This window comes from Mytilus trossulus, chromosome 11, assembly GCF_036588685.1.
Source record: "Mytilus trossulus isolate FHL-02 chromosome 11, PNRI_Mtr1.1.1.hap1, whole genome shotgun sequence".
NCBI classification, from domain to species: Eukaryota; Metazoa; Mollusca; class Bivalvia; order Mytilida; family Mytilidae; genus Mytilus; species Mytilus trossulus.
In genome coordinates this window covers 25,044,371-25,060,770 of record NC_086383.1, presented here as the reverse complement: position 1 = coordinate 25,060,770, position 16,400 = coordinate 25,044,371, and the positions used below count along the sequence as shown (strand labels likewise).

At 31.3% G+C, this 16,400-nt stretch overlaps 1 protein-coding gene across 2 annotated transcripts in view; it reads right to left on the bottom strand.

The window, feature by feature from the left end:
• Nucleotides 1-3,144: 3,144 nt before the first annotated feature.
• Nucleotides 3,145-16,400, bottom strand: part of LOC134690917 (mitochondrial nicotinamide adenine dinucleotide transporter SLC25A51-like) — a 54,268-nt gene continuing 41,012 nt past the window's right edge. The window contains exons 1-2 of one of the 2 annotated variants that reach the window (XM_063551090.1): nt 12,562-12,671; nt 3,145-4,298 (exon numbers count right to left, since the gene is read on the bottom strand). In XM_063551090.1, coding sequence (XP_063407160.1) covers nt 3,250-4,230 — 981 coding nt within the window. In that variant the 5' untranslated portion in view covers nt 4,231-4,298; nt 12,562-12,671 and the 3' untranslated portion in view covers nt 3,145-3,249. Of the gene's footprint in view, nt 4,299-12,561; nt 12,672-16,400 lie in introns of those variants that run through there. The other variant, XM_063551091.1, reaches the window with a different exon arrangement.

The following is a 16,400-nucleotide window of genomic DNA, read 5'->3' as shown; positions in this document are numbered from 1 at the left end:
TCGCTCACCTTGGTCTATGTGCATATTAAACAAAGGACACAAATGGATTCATGACAAAATTGTATTTTGGTGATGGTGATGTGTTTGAAGTTCTTACTTTACTGAACGTTCTTGCTTCTTACAATTATATCTATAATGAACCTTGCCCATTAGTAACAGAGAAAAATATTTGGTAAAAATTTACATAAATTTACAGAATTAATGAAAATTGTTAAAAATTGACTAAAAAGGGCAATAACTCCTTAAGGGGTCAATTGACCATTTAGGTCATGTTGACTTTTTTGTAGATCTTACTTTGCTGAACATTATTGCTGTTTACAGTTTATCTCTATCTATAATAGTATTCAAGATAATAACCAAAAACGGCAAAATTTCTTTAAAAATTACCAATTGGAGGGCAGCAAGCCAACAACCGATTGTCCAATTCATCTGAAAATTTCAGGGCAAATAGATATTGACTTGATTAACATTTTAACTTCTTGTCAGATTTGCTCTAAATGCTTTGGTTTCAGTGTTATAAGCCAAAATCTACATTTTACCCCTGTTCTATTTTTAGCCGTGGCGTCCATCTTGGTTGAATGGCCAGGTCATCGGACACAATCTTCAAACTAGATACCCCAAAGATGATTGTGGCCAAGTTTGGATTAATTTGGCTCAGTAGTTTCAGAGGAGAAGATTTTTGTAAAAGATTACTTAGATTTATGAAAAATGGTTAAAAGTTGACTATAAAGGGCAATAACTCATAAAGGGGTCAACTGACCATTTCGGTCATGTTGACTTATTTGTAAATCTAACTTTGCTGAACATTATTGATGTTTACAGTTTATCTCTATCTATAATAATATTCAAGATAATAACCAAAAACAGCAAAATTTCCTCAAAATTACCAATTCAGGGGCAGCAACCCAACAACAGGTTGACCGATTCATCTGAAAATTTCAGGGCAGATAGATCTTGACCTGATAAACATTTTTATCCCATGTCAAATTTCCTCAAAATGCTTTGGTTTTTGAGTTATAAGCCAAAAACTGCATTTTACCCCTATGTTCTATTTTTAGCCGTGGCGGCCATCTTGGTTGGTTGACCGGGTCACGGCACACATTTTTTAAACTAGATACCTCAAAGATGATTGTGGCCAAGTTTGGATTAATTTGGCTCAGTAGTTTCAGAGGAGAAGATTTTTGTAAAAGATTACTTAGATTTATGAAAAATGGTTAAAAATTGACTATAAAGGGCAATAACTCCTAAAGGGGTCAACTGACCATTTCGGTCATGATGACTTATTTGTAAATCTAACTTTGCTGAACATTATTGCTGTTTACAGTTTATCTCTATCTATAATAATATTCAAGATAATAACCAAAAACAGCAAAATTTCCTCAAAATTACCAATTCAGGGGCAGCAACCCAACAACAGGTTGACCGATTCATCTGAAAATTTCAGGGCAGATAGATCTTGACCTGATAAACATTTTTATCCCATGTCAAATTTCCTCAAAATGCTTTGGTTTTTGAGTTATAAGCCAAAAACTGCATTTTACCCCATATGTTCTATTTTTAGCCGTGGCGGCCATCTTGGTTGGTTGACCGGGTCACGCCACACATTTTTTAAACTAGATACCCCAAAGATGATTGTGGCCTAGTTTGGATTAATTTGGCTCAGTAGTTTCAGAGGAGAAGATTTTTGTAAAAGATTACTTAGATTTATGAAAAATGGTTAAAAATTGACTATAAAGGGCAATAACTCCTAAAGGGGTCAACTGACCATTTCGGTCATGTTGACTTATTTGTAAATCTAACTTTGCTGAACATTATTGCTGTTTACAGTTTATCTCTATCTATAATAATATTCAAGATAATAACCAAAAACAGCAAAATTTCCTCAAAATTACCAATTCAGGGGCAGCAACCCAACAACAGGTTGACCTATTCATCTGAAAATTTAAGGGCAGATAGATCTTGACCTGATAAACATTTTTACCCCTTGTCAGATTTCCTCTAAATGCTTTGGTTTTTGAGTTATAAGCCAAAAACTGCATTTTACCCCTATGTTCTATTTTTAGCCGTGGCGGCCATCTTGGTTGGATGACCGGGTCACGCCACACATTTTTTAAACTAGATACCCCAATGATGATTGTGGCCAAGTTTGGTTTGATTTGGCCCAGTAGTTTCAGAGGAGAAGATTTTTGTAAAAGCTAACGCCGGACGCCGGACGCCGGACGACGGACGCCAAGTGATGAGAAAAGCTCACTTGGCCCTTTGGGCCAGGTGAGCTAATAATAATTCATTTAGAAATTCTTAAATCATAAATTTATTAGAAAAGGTAAGATGTATTTAAGATATGTTAAAACAATTATACTACAATTTTTGAAAGATTTAGAATGAATACAAAATTATAATTTTGTCAAAAATAAGGAAAATTCAGGGGAGAAAATCACCATGAATCACCTCAGTCAGTACTTGGAAAGCAACAAAATTTAACTCTCCTTCAAATGCCCTTATATAATGAGTAAAATGGAAAGTAAAAAGAATGGGTACTGTCATTTCTCTTTCCACCAACTAACAAAAAATTTGATATGAATAATGTTCCCTCTAAATATAATCAATTTCTATAAATGTTTCATTAAAATATTTTTATAGAAAATATAAAATCTACACGGGTTATACTAAAATTCTGAATATACTTATAGTGACTTGTGTGTATCTCCTTCCTGCATAGATATTAGGCCCCCCAAAAATATATGTCTGTTTACGGTTACACAACTGACCATTTTTTTAGTGCCTACCCTTAGAAACCATTTTATTTCTGTTGTAAAGTGAAAAATAAACTGAACTTGTGTTAAAAGTGAAGATAGTTTTGCCTGATACATGTATCCCAATGTTCATAATCATGAATATGATAGCTGTTTTAAGGAAATTTGTGACTCATTTGATGAAATGAACATTTTGCAGCCATTTTTTCCCAATCAATAACAAAAGGAAATAATCTAATCATTAAAATTACAGATAAACTCGTATTATGGCAAGACAGAACGCACAACTCAAAATCATGGGGCAAAAAATTAAATGGAAATACCGACCTACCTACCCTATATATTTTGATGATGTAACCTTAAACAGACATATATTTTATTTTTGCCTTAGAATACAGTGTACAATGTAGGTCATTTATATCAAGCCTTATATGCAGTCTTTCTACCCATGATTAGTCGAGTGAAATTTATTAAGTAATTTTAACGCCAATCTATATTATGATTTTGAATCTGCAAGCCTTGTATTACTACCAAACATATTCCTCATTAAAAATTCATAAGTTGCATTTATAATACCCCATGATATAAACGATCTTGTAAAATTAATGTGTACACCTCTAAACAGTTTCTTTAACTTTCTGTCTCTTTCAATCCACACTTTTTGGAACACTGTCCAAAAGTTGTCAAAATCACCACTAAGTTTACATTGCATTTTAACCTTCACTACATTGACAGGGTAAAATATAGTACTTAAAGTTGCACCTAAAACAGCACCACAGAAAAAGTCCTGAGAAATTCTATCAGCTTGGGAATCAGATCTTGGCAAATTTTCCATGGCGTAATCTCTAAACAAGAAAAACGGTACATTGCTAGGTCCATTTCTTAGTAAGACTGCCGATAATCCACGGTAATATTCCCTGAATCCATATTTACGTACTTCTTTAAAAGCATGAGCGGTATTGTCGAAACGATCTTTGTACTGACGATCTTGCATTAAAACTTGAATTCTTTCAAAGGGACATAACACTGCTTCTAAAGTTCCTGCAGTTAACGCTGAAAATATACGAACTCCATGAAGGGGTAAAGTTGGATGTTCAACTGTCAAATAATGTTGAATTTTATAATAGGATCCAAACATAAGCGAAAGTGAGGTAGTTTTCTGAAGCAAAGGGGCCAATAATCCCCGATACAAATGACGCATGCCTTCTTTCTGTAGCTGCCCCACAGCCTTGCAAACTCTAACGCCATGAAGCTGCTGTCGAAACATAACTTTATTAATAGGGAACGTAAACCCAATATTTACAAAAGCTGCTCCCCATCCACAAACGAATTCTTCATAATTCTTTGAGTTTCTGTTTTGGATGTAGGTTGACATTTCCTGTTGAGAAATATTCCCAGGTTTTTGTAACATTTCTTCCATATTGTGGTTCTTCATCCTGTTACCATGGTTACTTAATAATTGGATTATAGACACCATTTATTTGACAGTCAGACATATTTCTTTCAATTATCAACATCCTGCAGAATCTGGCTTCTTCTCAAAATCTGTAATGGATAAAGGAAAGATTAAAATTATTCCTTAACCATTTATATTTATTATGATATAAAAAAGAAGTTTAAAACATGTATATAAAGAAATGTTCTAAAATATAAATAAAACAACAATTTGGAAAACCTGCAAAATTTTAAGACACAATGCAAGTCTAATAATTAAGTATTACAAAATTTTGAAACAAAAAAATGTTAATTCTTGTCAATAATATCATTTACAAAACATAATTTGAATCTGCATAAACATGATAAAACAGGCTATTATTTGAACTTGGAATTATTATCAATGATGGAATTTACATAATTTCTTGGTTTGAATTTTTTTTAATAAATTCCATGTTTATTCTATACTTTAATGTGCTGTGCTGTGCTGTGCACAACACTTTCCATAACAAAGAAGATAGTACATTTTCAATAGATTTGTACTGTGCCGCCCACAACACTATCTATACAAAATACATTGTATGGAAAGTAATTATGAACAGCTCAAAACATTATAATACAAAATAAACATGAAATCTTTTAATAATCTTTCCATAATTAAAATTAATTCCAAGTTCAAATAATAGCCTGTAACAACCAAATTATGACTATTTTTACATGTTATAAATGGATGATCTAGAGGGTAAGATAAAAATAGAATAACATGCATAACAGTACATATGATATTTACACAAAAGAATCAGATAATTACAAATGTATGGGGAGTGACAAGTCCCAGCCCACTCTGTGTGTAACACATATTGTTACAATCATATGCATGATATAACTGTCTATTATGACTATATAAATGAATTGCGATACTATTACTACATGTACTATCTATACAAGATTTTATAGTGGGAAATTTTCTTGTTTATTACACCTCAATATTTCAATATTTATTATCAGTAATTTCAAGTAAGAAAAAACCGAAGATTGATGAAGTAGAAATAATGGTCTGAAAATGTAAGAAGCATAGTACATGTATTTGTTTGTATTTATATTTAACATGTTTAAATCAAATCTGGGAAATTGAAGTAAAAAAAACATAAATTTAATACTCATCTGCCTGACATTATTATCAACATTTGTTTAGCAAATTTATATAGAGAGAGTTTTAAGACTTGTCTTTACATTACAATTAATGTAGGAGGTGGGGATGGGTAGGACCTTTATCGAAAAAAGAATACAGGGATATTGGATTTAAATTTCTTTAAATTTGGGACCTCAGGATTTCATTTTTTAGCCCATGATTTCAGGATCAGGATCTCCCTCCAACCCCCAATCAATTAAAACTTATCTTTAGAGACATATGAACAACAGTTTAACATGTGCATGGTGGTTTTTTTTAAGGAAACTGACTGAAAGATTTTGACACTGTCAAAAGCATGCTGTTATTTTCTATTTAAAAAAAATGTTATCTCACCCTTTAAGTAAACTATAAAGAAGGCATTACTATATTATATTTTTTTCTGTTTAAAATAACGTATGGGTTTACTTATTGTTCAAGGCCTTACATTAAACTATAGTTGTTAACTTGTATGTCATTTCGACTCTAGTTGAGATTTGGGAGAGTTGTCTAACTACTGGTACCAAATTATCTCATTTTTAAATTGTACACAGGAGCCTGAAGTTCAGTGGTTGTCATTGGTTCATGTCTGTATATAATTAGTTATAAATTAGGCTCAATTGAACAATTTTATTGTTTTCATGTCCTGGCCTTTTATATCAGGTTTTTCTCACTGTTGAGGGATGTGAGGTTGCCTGAAATTGCTAACATTCACTTCATTTAATTTTTGGTGGATAGTTGTCATGGTTGCACAAATGTATTGATCATTGGCAATTATACTACATCTCCTTATTTTGCTTAAATCATCACTAGGCACAATATTTTTTTGTGTGAAACATTTACATGCTTTAATTTTATGAATTGATGAATTTTAAGGATTATATTGAATTTGTCCTTGTCAATGACATCTCAATTTAGCTCATCAACTGGCTTATAGCATATATATATAGATTAAAATGTATGTTTGCAAATGTCATATCTATAATATACATGTATATGGGTTAATGTTCAATGCATAACCCTGACCCTATTGTTAATTAATGTTAAATTTCAAAACACTAAACAATTATAGTCAGGGGTGCAACTTGTAAATTAAAGTACTTTTTATTTACTTGACATGCTTGAAGGAAATATTAATATACTTAGAGTAAACTTGTAAGATACTTTTTTATAGGCTTAGTTATGTCCCTTGGACAATAAGATTTTTTACTTTTAAAATGAGTAAAAAAGTCATACTATATTCTTTTCTTACTCTAATAGAATTTTTAATTGTCTGTCCAGATGTCTTTACTTATCATTTAAGTGTAATTTCAAATGCAAGGACCAGGAAAATCTCATACATGTATGTCATAAGACAAAAGTGTATTTTATAATTATAAGTAATGTAATAAGTGTATATGGACCATAATTTGGTATTCGGCCTTTGGTTTCTTTTTGTATCCTTTTTTATAAGTTCTAAAATTTTAACTTTTATTTTGTGGGTTGTGTTGGTGTTAGAATAGTCATGATAGTATGAATGGAACAATTGAGTTTTTCGAGAAAAAATTAATACATTTTGACTCACCGTTTACGTGACATGAAACCAAACAGGAAACCAATCTTTATTTTCTTTATTTTGCACAATATAATTCAAAAGGCATAAATAAACACCATTACTAGTGTTACTTGCTTCATGTTAATATTTAAAATATATTTTCAATGTTATATTAAAGTTTTTTTTTAAACCTGACAGGAAACCATAAGAAACCGAAAGTATTTTTTTAGTTTTATTTTATTGCAAAATCTGCTTAAAATAATCTGAACAGTATACTTTTTCTTAAAATCCATCTTAAATGTAACAGTATTATAAAACTCCTAAATATGTGCTTGTTTTGAAAACAATTAGTACAATTTATTCAGAATTTTCCATATTTTCTTCATTGATACAGGATACCATAATCGTTGTATCTTGATGTTTAAGCCAAAAAAATGTATTTATATTTGGTTTTGATATTCCAGTTATATACAATTTATTCCAAATCATTGGCAATGTAACATTCTTTAAATCCAGTAAAGAAAAAAACTTTTAACTTGGAATTAAAATCTTTAAAATAGGCACAATGTGATATTTGTGACCTGTACACTATCTACATGGTTTCCACATTTTAACCTACTTTAGTGGGCTAAAATCAATAAAGTACTTCCTTTCAAGTCATGCATGGTAAAAGTTTACTTCTCCTTTGACAAGTTTATTGCGTTTCTGATAAGTGTTTGCAGAACATGAATAAAAAATATTAATTAACCAGATGCTCCGCAGGGCATAGCTTTATACGACCGCAGAGGTTGAACCCTGAACGGTTGGGGCAAGTATGGACACAACATTCAAGCTGGATTCAGCTCTAAATTTGGATTGTGATTAAATAGTTGACACAGCATAGGTTTCTGACACAGAATGAATGTGTTCTAATGAACTTAAAATTTTTGTTTTCTCTTAGAGCAATTCACTATGCTGTTGAATATTAATCCTCTCAAAAAAATGTTTGAAGAAATTTTCTTTTTATTTATGAAATTTCAAATGAGAAAAATTGAACCCAATTTTTTAATCACATCCCCCTTTCCCTTATTCCAAAACTAATCTCAATTAAAATATTCTAATGGAGTTTGCAACAATAACTACTCATTTAAATACATCATAAAATATTAAGATGTAAAAAAACTGCTTGTTATCACTGAATGGTAAAGATCATTTAAATTTATCAGTTGATAGTAAAAAGTATACAATAACAAAGATTTAAGTTGATTCTGGACAAAGAAAGATAACTCCAATTAAAAAAAATTCTTGCAATAAGATATTTCTTGCTTACTATTCTGGACAAAGAAAGATAACTCTAATTAAAAAAAAAATTTGCTATTTCACAATATTGTGAAATTAGATATTTCTTGCCATTGCACAATACTGTGCAATTGAAAAGACTTGCTATTGCACAATACTTAATATAATAATTTTAGATCCTGATTTGGACCAACTTGAAAACTGGGCCCATAATCAAAAATCTAAGTACATGTTTAGATTCAGCATATCAAAGAGGCCCAAGAATTTAATTTTTGTTAAAATCAAACTTAGTTTAATTATGGACCCTTTGGACCTTAATGTAGGCTAATTTGAAAACGGGACCAAAAATGAAGAATCTACATACACAGTTAGATTTGGCATATCAACGAACCCCATTTATTCAATTTTTGATGAAATCAAATAAAGTTTAATTTTGGACCCAGATTTGGACCAACTTGAAAACTGGGCCAATAATCAAGAATCTAAGTACATTTTTAGATTCAACATATCAAAGAACCCAACCGATTCATTTTTTGTCAAAATCAAACTAAGTTTAATTTTGGACCCTTTGGACCTTAATGTAGACCAATTTGAAAACATGACTAAAAGTTAAGAATCTACATACACAGTTAGATTCGGCATATCAAAGAACCCCAATTATTCAATTTTGATGAAATCAAACAAAGTTTAATTTTAGACCCTTTGGGCCCCTTTTTCCTAAACTGTTGGGACCAAAACTCCCAAAATCAATACCAACCTTCCTTTATGGTCATAAACCTTGTGTTTAAATTTCAGAGATTTCTATTTACTTATACTAACATTATGGTGCGAAAACCAAGAAAAATGATTATTTGGGTCCCTTTTTGGCCCCTAATTCCTAAACTGTTGGGACCTTAACTCCCAAAATCAATACCAACCTTCCTTTTGTGGTCATAAACATTGTGTTAAAATTTCATTGATTTCTATTTACTTAAACCAAAGTTATTGTGCGAAAACCAAGAATAATGCTTATTTGGGCCCTTTTTTGGCCCCGAATTCCTAAAATGTTGGGACCAAAACTCCCAAAATCAATACCAACCTTCCTTTTATGGTCATATACCTTGTGTTAAAATTTCATAGATTTCTATTCACTTTTACTAAAGTTAGAGTGCGAAAACTAAAAGTATTCGGACGACGACGACACCAACGTGATAGCAATATATGACGAAATTTTTTTCAAAATTTGCGGTCATATAAAAACTGTGACAAAGATTCCAACTTTGTACATTCCAAGTGTAACAGTATATTAACATGTATTTTTTATTAAATTATATTTATTCACCTAAAATATCCTGTAATATTTACTGCTGAAGTTAAATCAATCCAATGAGCATTGGTACAATGATAAGAGACGTAATTTCGATTGATTTTTCCAAGGACTCTTCACGTCATTATCGGGAGACGAAGTGTGTTCTAACGTCTGTCAGATATGAAATCGATTTTGTCAAGTCATTGGGCATTTATTTTCACACAGGATCGTATGTAACATTATGCACATAGGAAAAATAACAGACCACCGGCGCAATCTCTTTGACAATTGAATTTTCCTCTTTTAAACAAGACGAAACAAGTCTACAGATTATGTTTGCTAACATCCCGTTGGAAACAAAAACAATGTTTAGACCTAGTATTTCGTACATCCGGTAGTAATGGCGTTATCACATGTTAGTCACATGTTTCACGTATGACCGGAAATGGTTAGAACTTAAGGACAAAAACAATTTTAAAAAAATAACTTGACTTCTGTTTCGTGTGAAATGTAACGCATAACGACAACGTAATTTTCTTACTTAATTATTACGAAGATCAAAACAAGAATGTAAATCATCTCGGATTTACCTGTTTGAACATCTCACGAGAGTTCATATTTGCATATTGTTTTTAAGAATTCTATTACAACAAAGCAGATTACATCATCTAAAAATTGCGTTACGAAATCGGACACAAAAATCACGCCACTGTTCTTACATCTGCTACATAAATACTTATAGTTCTCGGCATTTTCTTCTCACTATTCTTATTGGTCGATGTTCTTTGTTATTTGAAAGCAAAAGTTACGAATTTGCCGGTGACGATTTATCTATAAATCAGTCAGCGTTATGCTCTTCGGAAGCAAAAAGTAACGTGAGAAACGACACAAAAATACGGTTGTAGAATCTTTGAAATTCGTATATTTTACAAAAAATTTCTAGGGAAGAGTAGCATACACTTGAATGTTGATAAAAATAATGGCATCTTTAGATGTAGTTGCAACTTTTCTTACAGTAATTCACATTTTATCACTTTTCTATAGTTATAGGAAACGGAGCCCAATAGCAAATTATGTTCTATATATAATGTTGTTTGTTTTCTTTTGTATAATTGTTTTTAATATTATGGTGTTTTATGCTAAGATATATTGATAAATGTAATAGATCAGTGATTTTGTTTGCCTTAAATTAGTGGAGAATACAGGCTTTTTCCACTGGAGAATTCCAATTTGAAAAAAAAAATGGCTTAAAATTATTCCCAAAAAGACAATTTTTTTCCCCAAACCATTCAAACAGTGCTTTCTCAGTAGAAATTGTGCATGAATATAAACTGAAAAACACTCATTTAAACATTTTTTATGCCTCAAATGACTATACTTGCAGATTTGAGGGTCTATTTATGTATCATCACTAACAAAATGAGGTCTTATTTTAAAGCAGGGATTGACTCTTGAAAATGGCTCTGTAAATTGAAATTCCAGTAAATTCAACGTTGATTTTAAATTTCCTAATTTGATGAAAATGATGCATATTTTCTCAATAAAAAAGGTAGTTTTGAAAAAAGCCAACAATATCACTGTAAATGTAATATAAATGTATTTTAATCTGTGTTTTTACAGTATCTCATAACTCTTTTTAGAGTGACTCTTTTATAAATTGTGTATATTATATTGTGTTTTATATCAAATGTTTTAAAGAGGTTAGACTCTAATAAATTAGACGATTTGGGACGATCAATACATTTGAATGGGGATATGTAGTTGGACCCCCCCCCTTTATTAAATGGCTGGATCCACCCCTGCAATTCTTGTTGACCATGTAAAATAACCATTCTGTAATCAGTTTACTGCCAATTATTTATTTTTTTGAAGAATTAAGTTTTCTAACTTTCTCGGTTTCTCTCCTACAATAATTTAATGTACTGTGGATTTACATATTTTCATGGATTCCAATTTTCATGAAAAAAATGTTAGTGGATATTTAATTTAGTGGTTTTCCTGAAGTCTGAATACAAGCCTATATTAAATTTGTCTTTCATTGAACATTTCATTGCCTAGTTCACCTTCACCCAAGAAATCAATAAAATTGGAATCAAATGAAAAAAAAAGAAACACAGTACATGTCATATGTACATTTAACTACACGCACATGTACATCATTTATACATTAACATTACTATATATTTTTTCATCCACATCAAATTTTGTTTGGCTTAAGGTTATACATTTTTATCGCTATTTTGTGCATTTTACCTGTGAACTTTTTTTGTGATAATTTTTCATATCATGCTACTCGCTTGAGATGGAAAATTATCGCTAGAAACTAAGGAGGCATGTGGCGTTGCTAATGAAATTAACATGAAATTGACAACATCATCATAGGTAAAATAGGGATAAACAGAATATCATTGGTCATCTCAACTCAATTGCATTTCTTGTTTTCGCTGTGCCGGCTCTAGCGAGGAAAATCAATCTCGTTGAGATGAACAAAGATAATCTATAAGTATTTCAGTATAAACAAACAAGAGGCTGTCAGAATGACAGCAAACTTGATTTTCTGCAGAGGTCTTACCCTGAACAGTTTGTACAGTAAATGTACAAGGCTACCACTAGTCCAAATAATTATGACTTTTTGAAACACTATTTTAATTTTTTTCTGTGATATGGTGATGCCAGGAAAATAATTATGACATATCTTGAAAGGCTATATTTTAACTTTTTCTGTGAGGCCGTTAAAAATTAAAATGACCTCTTGAAAGGCTATTTTATTTTTTTTCTGTCACGCCAGTAAGACATCATAATTATCTAGACTACAAAAAAGACAAGTGCAACAGCACAGTCAAAGCCGAAAGTTTTTTTCAGAATTTATTTATCTGTCTGCTGTTTCTATATATTTATTCATAGGATAAGACTCATAATCGTCTTCAGAAGACTTTTTAGTTTAATTCATATGTGTTTTATAAAGTTGACCTTATTTTTAGACAAGACTGCAAATAAATTTATGACAGATCAGATATCCTCCCCCTTTTTGTAAGGTAAATCAACGTTTTATGACTTAGGGATATTGAAAGCTAATGCATTTATTTGAAGGCATTAGTTTCTTTACCATGATGCAGAAATTCGTAGAATCATACTGACAGCCTTTTGACATTTGCACATTCAGCAACAACTTCGAAGTTGCATCTTTTTAGGGGAGATAATTCATACCATTTGGAGAACCTAAAATAGGTATTATAATTTCGAACATTTTAAATAGTCCGTGGGTATCGAAGCGATATTTGTTCTATAAATCAACCAAATGATTTGTATAGTGATTCATTTACATAAGGTCGATATCTATGCGACGCAGTTCATATAATAACATAAATCTATTTAAGAATCCAAGTGAAATGATAGAAAAACTATTGAGAATCCATTAATTACCAGAAGTAAAGCAATTAATGATGTATCAGACTTATTTGTAAGCTTAAAAAGAAAAAAAAACAATAGTAAAAAATCTCAAATAAAGTTTTATTACTTTAAACATTAAACTCTGATTCTATTAACCTGTATTCAATGAAAATGATTGCTTCAAAATCATAAATGTGAAAAATAAAAGTTAATTCTTTGAATTGCATATCTTTTCATCAGCAAAATCGTTTTGCCGGCAAAATTGTCTTCAGTTCACCGATCTTCACCTAGAGCCGGCAAAATAACATATTTCAGCCTGTTTTGTATGCGCCGGCGAATAAGCCCGGCACTGCCTATTATAATAAGAATTACATTCTGATTTCCCCCATAAATAGATAGAGCTCTGTAATGTACACTGACCTCCCTCCCTTAATACTGAAAATCATAGGAATAAATTAACCTCCTTTTTTTTCTTTTCTTTTTTTATCTTATATGAAGAAATTAACATTAAATTAACTTACGAGCACGCTCAATCAGAAATTATATCTTACTTTTCTCTGAGCCCAAACATAATAATGTTCCTTTTAAAAGTTCGAAAAAGGTTAATTAAAATATGATTTTCCAACCCCACTTTCCGAGGTAGAGTTAAATAAATTTTGGTTCCCCAAGACGGAAACAGTTTGTCTATTTGCTTATTAGCATATTCATAGGCATTTTATTCAGTGAACCTAAAACTGGTCCAAGTTCCGGAGTTTCTTTGGTAAAAAGTATCTCTAAAACAAACACAATTATAAGGGGAGAAATTAATTCGTTTGTGCCAAATATGCGTCCTTTTGCCCCACAACTTTTTTCTCTAATGCTACGTTTGCACCACTGATTTTAAAATTACATAGTATCATTTGCGCCAAAAATAAAATATACGAGGTACAGTCGTACAATATATTGTTTACACAGTCTGGCATTTGTAACTCGCTGCACATACAACGTTTCAGCGGCTAAATTGACGCAAATCAGTTCCGAATATTGGCGCAATCATAGTGATACATTTGAAAAAAACTAAATTTGGCGGAAATGATACCCCCGAAAAACAGTAATTGGCTCAAAAGTACTCCTGCCGCCTATTGTGAAGCACATCAAAGGGTTTTCGTCGTCGTCTTTCTGTTTAGTTTACTTATATTTCGGTACCTACATTTTATAAACAGAAATTGTTACAACTAGCTAGAGAACATAAAATAACATTATTTACTGCCCTTCATAATTGTTGATTACCTAATATAATGACGGCGTGCACAAAGTTAACGGCAACTGTAAAATTCGCTTTTTTAATAGTTTTATACAACCGTGTTTAAAATATTTTTGAATAAGAATAAAAATAAGATTCTTGTTATGATAAAGTGATGAATGCACTCTATTAAAATCCAAATTGCTAGTAAGGTAAATTAAAATTTAATCTATAAAGCATGAAACGGACATATAGAATAACGGCAAAAGTACAGTGCAACTTGTAACATTGAATAAGCATAAATTAGTTTTTTTTACCTAAAAATTATACAAAATCAACAAATTTTCCTGGATTTTCATAAAAGAAAAATTGTATGGATTTTGACTCGGACATCACACGAAATTTATCGCAAAAACAATCAAAAACGATCATGATAGATAAGTTGGGAATGATCTTCGTTATGTGTAAGTAGTAGTAGTAGTTATTAGTAAATATAACTCAACATGCAGACATCTTATACGTTCAGGTATTTCACATCCAATTTTTTATGGAAATATTCTTTATAAAGCACAAAAATGTCAGTATTCTCCTCAGAAACTAACAAAACCTTTAAATAGACTTATTAGAAGGGGACATAGTTACGATACTGTTGTCAGGTCATTAAAGATTGCATATTTTGGCTTTAATATTGATTCACTGATAGGGTCTTTGCATCGGAACTAAACACATTTATTTCTAAAAAAAAACAGTTGTTGGCATGACACGGGTTATGTTCTTCTCATATATTTTATGATAGTATGATACTAAACCCCTAATGGGAGGGATTGTGCCTGATATTCATATGATGAAGACATAATCTTTCAATCAGTTTAATTGAGGTCTGGAGCTGGCATGTCAGTTAACTGCTAGTAGTCTGTTGTTATTTATGTATTATTGTCATTTTATTTATTTTCTTTTGTTACATCTTTTGACATCGGACTCGGACTTCTCTTGAACTGAATTTTAATGTGCGTATTGTTATTCTTTTACTTTTCTACATTGGCTAGAGGTATAGGGGGAGGGTTGAGATCTCATAAACATGTTTAACCCCGCCGCAATTTTGCGCCTGTCCCAAGTCAGGAGCCTCTGGCCTTTGTTAGTCTTGTATGATTTTAAATTTTAGTTTCTTGTGTATAATTCGGAGTTTAGTATGACGTCCATTATCACTGTACTATTATGCATATTTTTAGGGGCCAGCTGAAGGACACGTACGGGTGCGGGAATTCTCGCTACATTGAAGACCCATTGGTTGCCTTCGGCTGTTATCTGCTCTATGGTCGGGTGGTTGTCGCTTTGACATATTCACCATTTCCTTTCTCAATTTTATTAGAAAAGAATATTAATTGAAATGGAAGAATCGGCAAGAAAAAATATGTAATGGCAATCTTTTTATTTTCAAAATAATTTGGTATTCCAAATGTGCATAACCAGAGGTTTAAAATAATCTGCAAAATATAAATGATTTGATAGTCCAGTCCGAACACCTGAATTTTTTTTAATGTCCAGCTATTATGTTACAATCTAAAGAAATTACGTTTTAACGCTATTTTCTGAAAAGGGTCCACGACATAGTCGTTAATCATTTCCATTTCACTGCTCGTAGCATATATTTATTTATATTTCCAGAATGTGCATTTGCTGCACATTTTTGTTTGAAAGAAAAAAGAAATATGTTGAACGTTAATATTTAAAGTAATGTGATAAACTAGGTGTCCAGCAGTGTTTTTGTTACGCGCTTGTTTTCTAGCTGGTGGAAAATGCCGACGTCGTAAATGGTTTTAGTAATTTGAAGACGTTACGTTTGTGGATTGAGCTTTGTGCACGCCGTCATAATTATATAACTGCTGTTAATTAATGTATCTAAACATGCATGAAATATTTGCCACTGGCCGTTAAGTAAAAGCTATCAATCAGTCAGGATCAAATGTAAATAATGCTGTTATAAACTGTCTTAACACGATTTTCAACAACTGTAAAAACATTTATCGTATGATAAGCTACAAAAGGCCCCTTAGTAACAGAATGTGGAACAATTTACTAAATTAAATCAGCTACCCTTCGTAAGTCAAAACGATTTCTTGAAAAAAAAAACCAGTTAAATATACCAGCCAGGTTATCAATTCATTACTGTAATTATATAATTAAATACAGTTTTTGTTGGTATTAGTATTGAATTTTTTTTATCAGAAAATTAAATGCAAACTAAATATTATTGTCTTATACATATACACCTTCATGGATATACAATCTGTCGACACTTGTATCTTGGCATTGCGCAAGTCATGTTTTTCTCT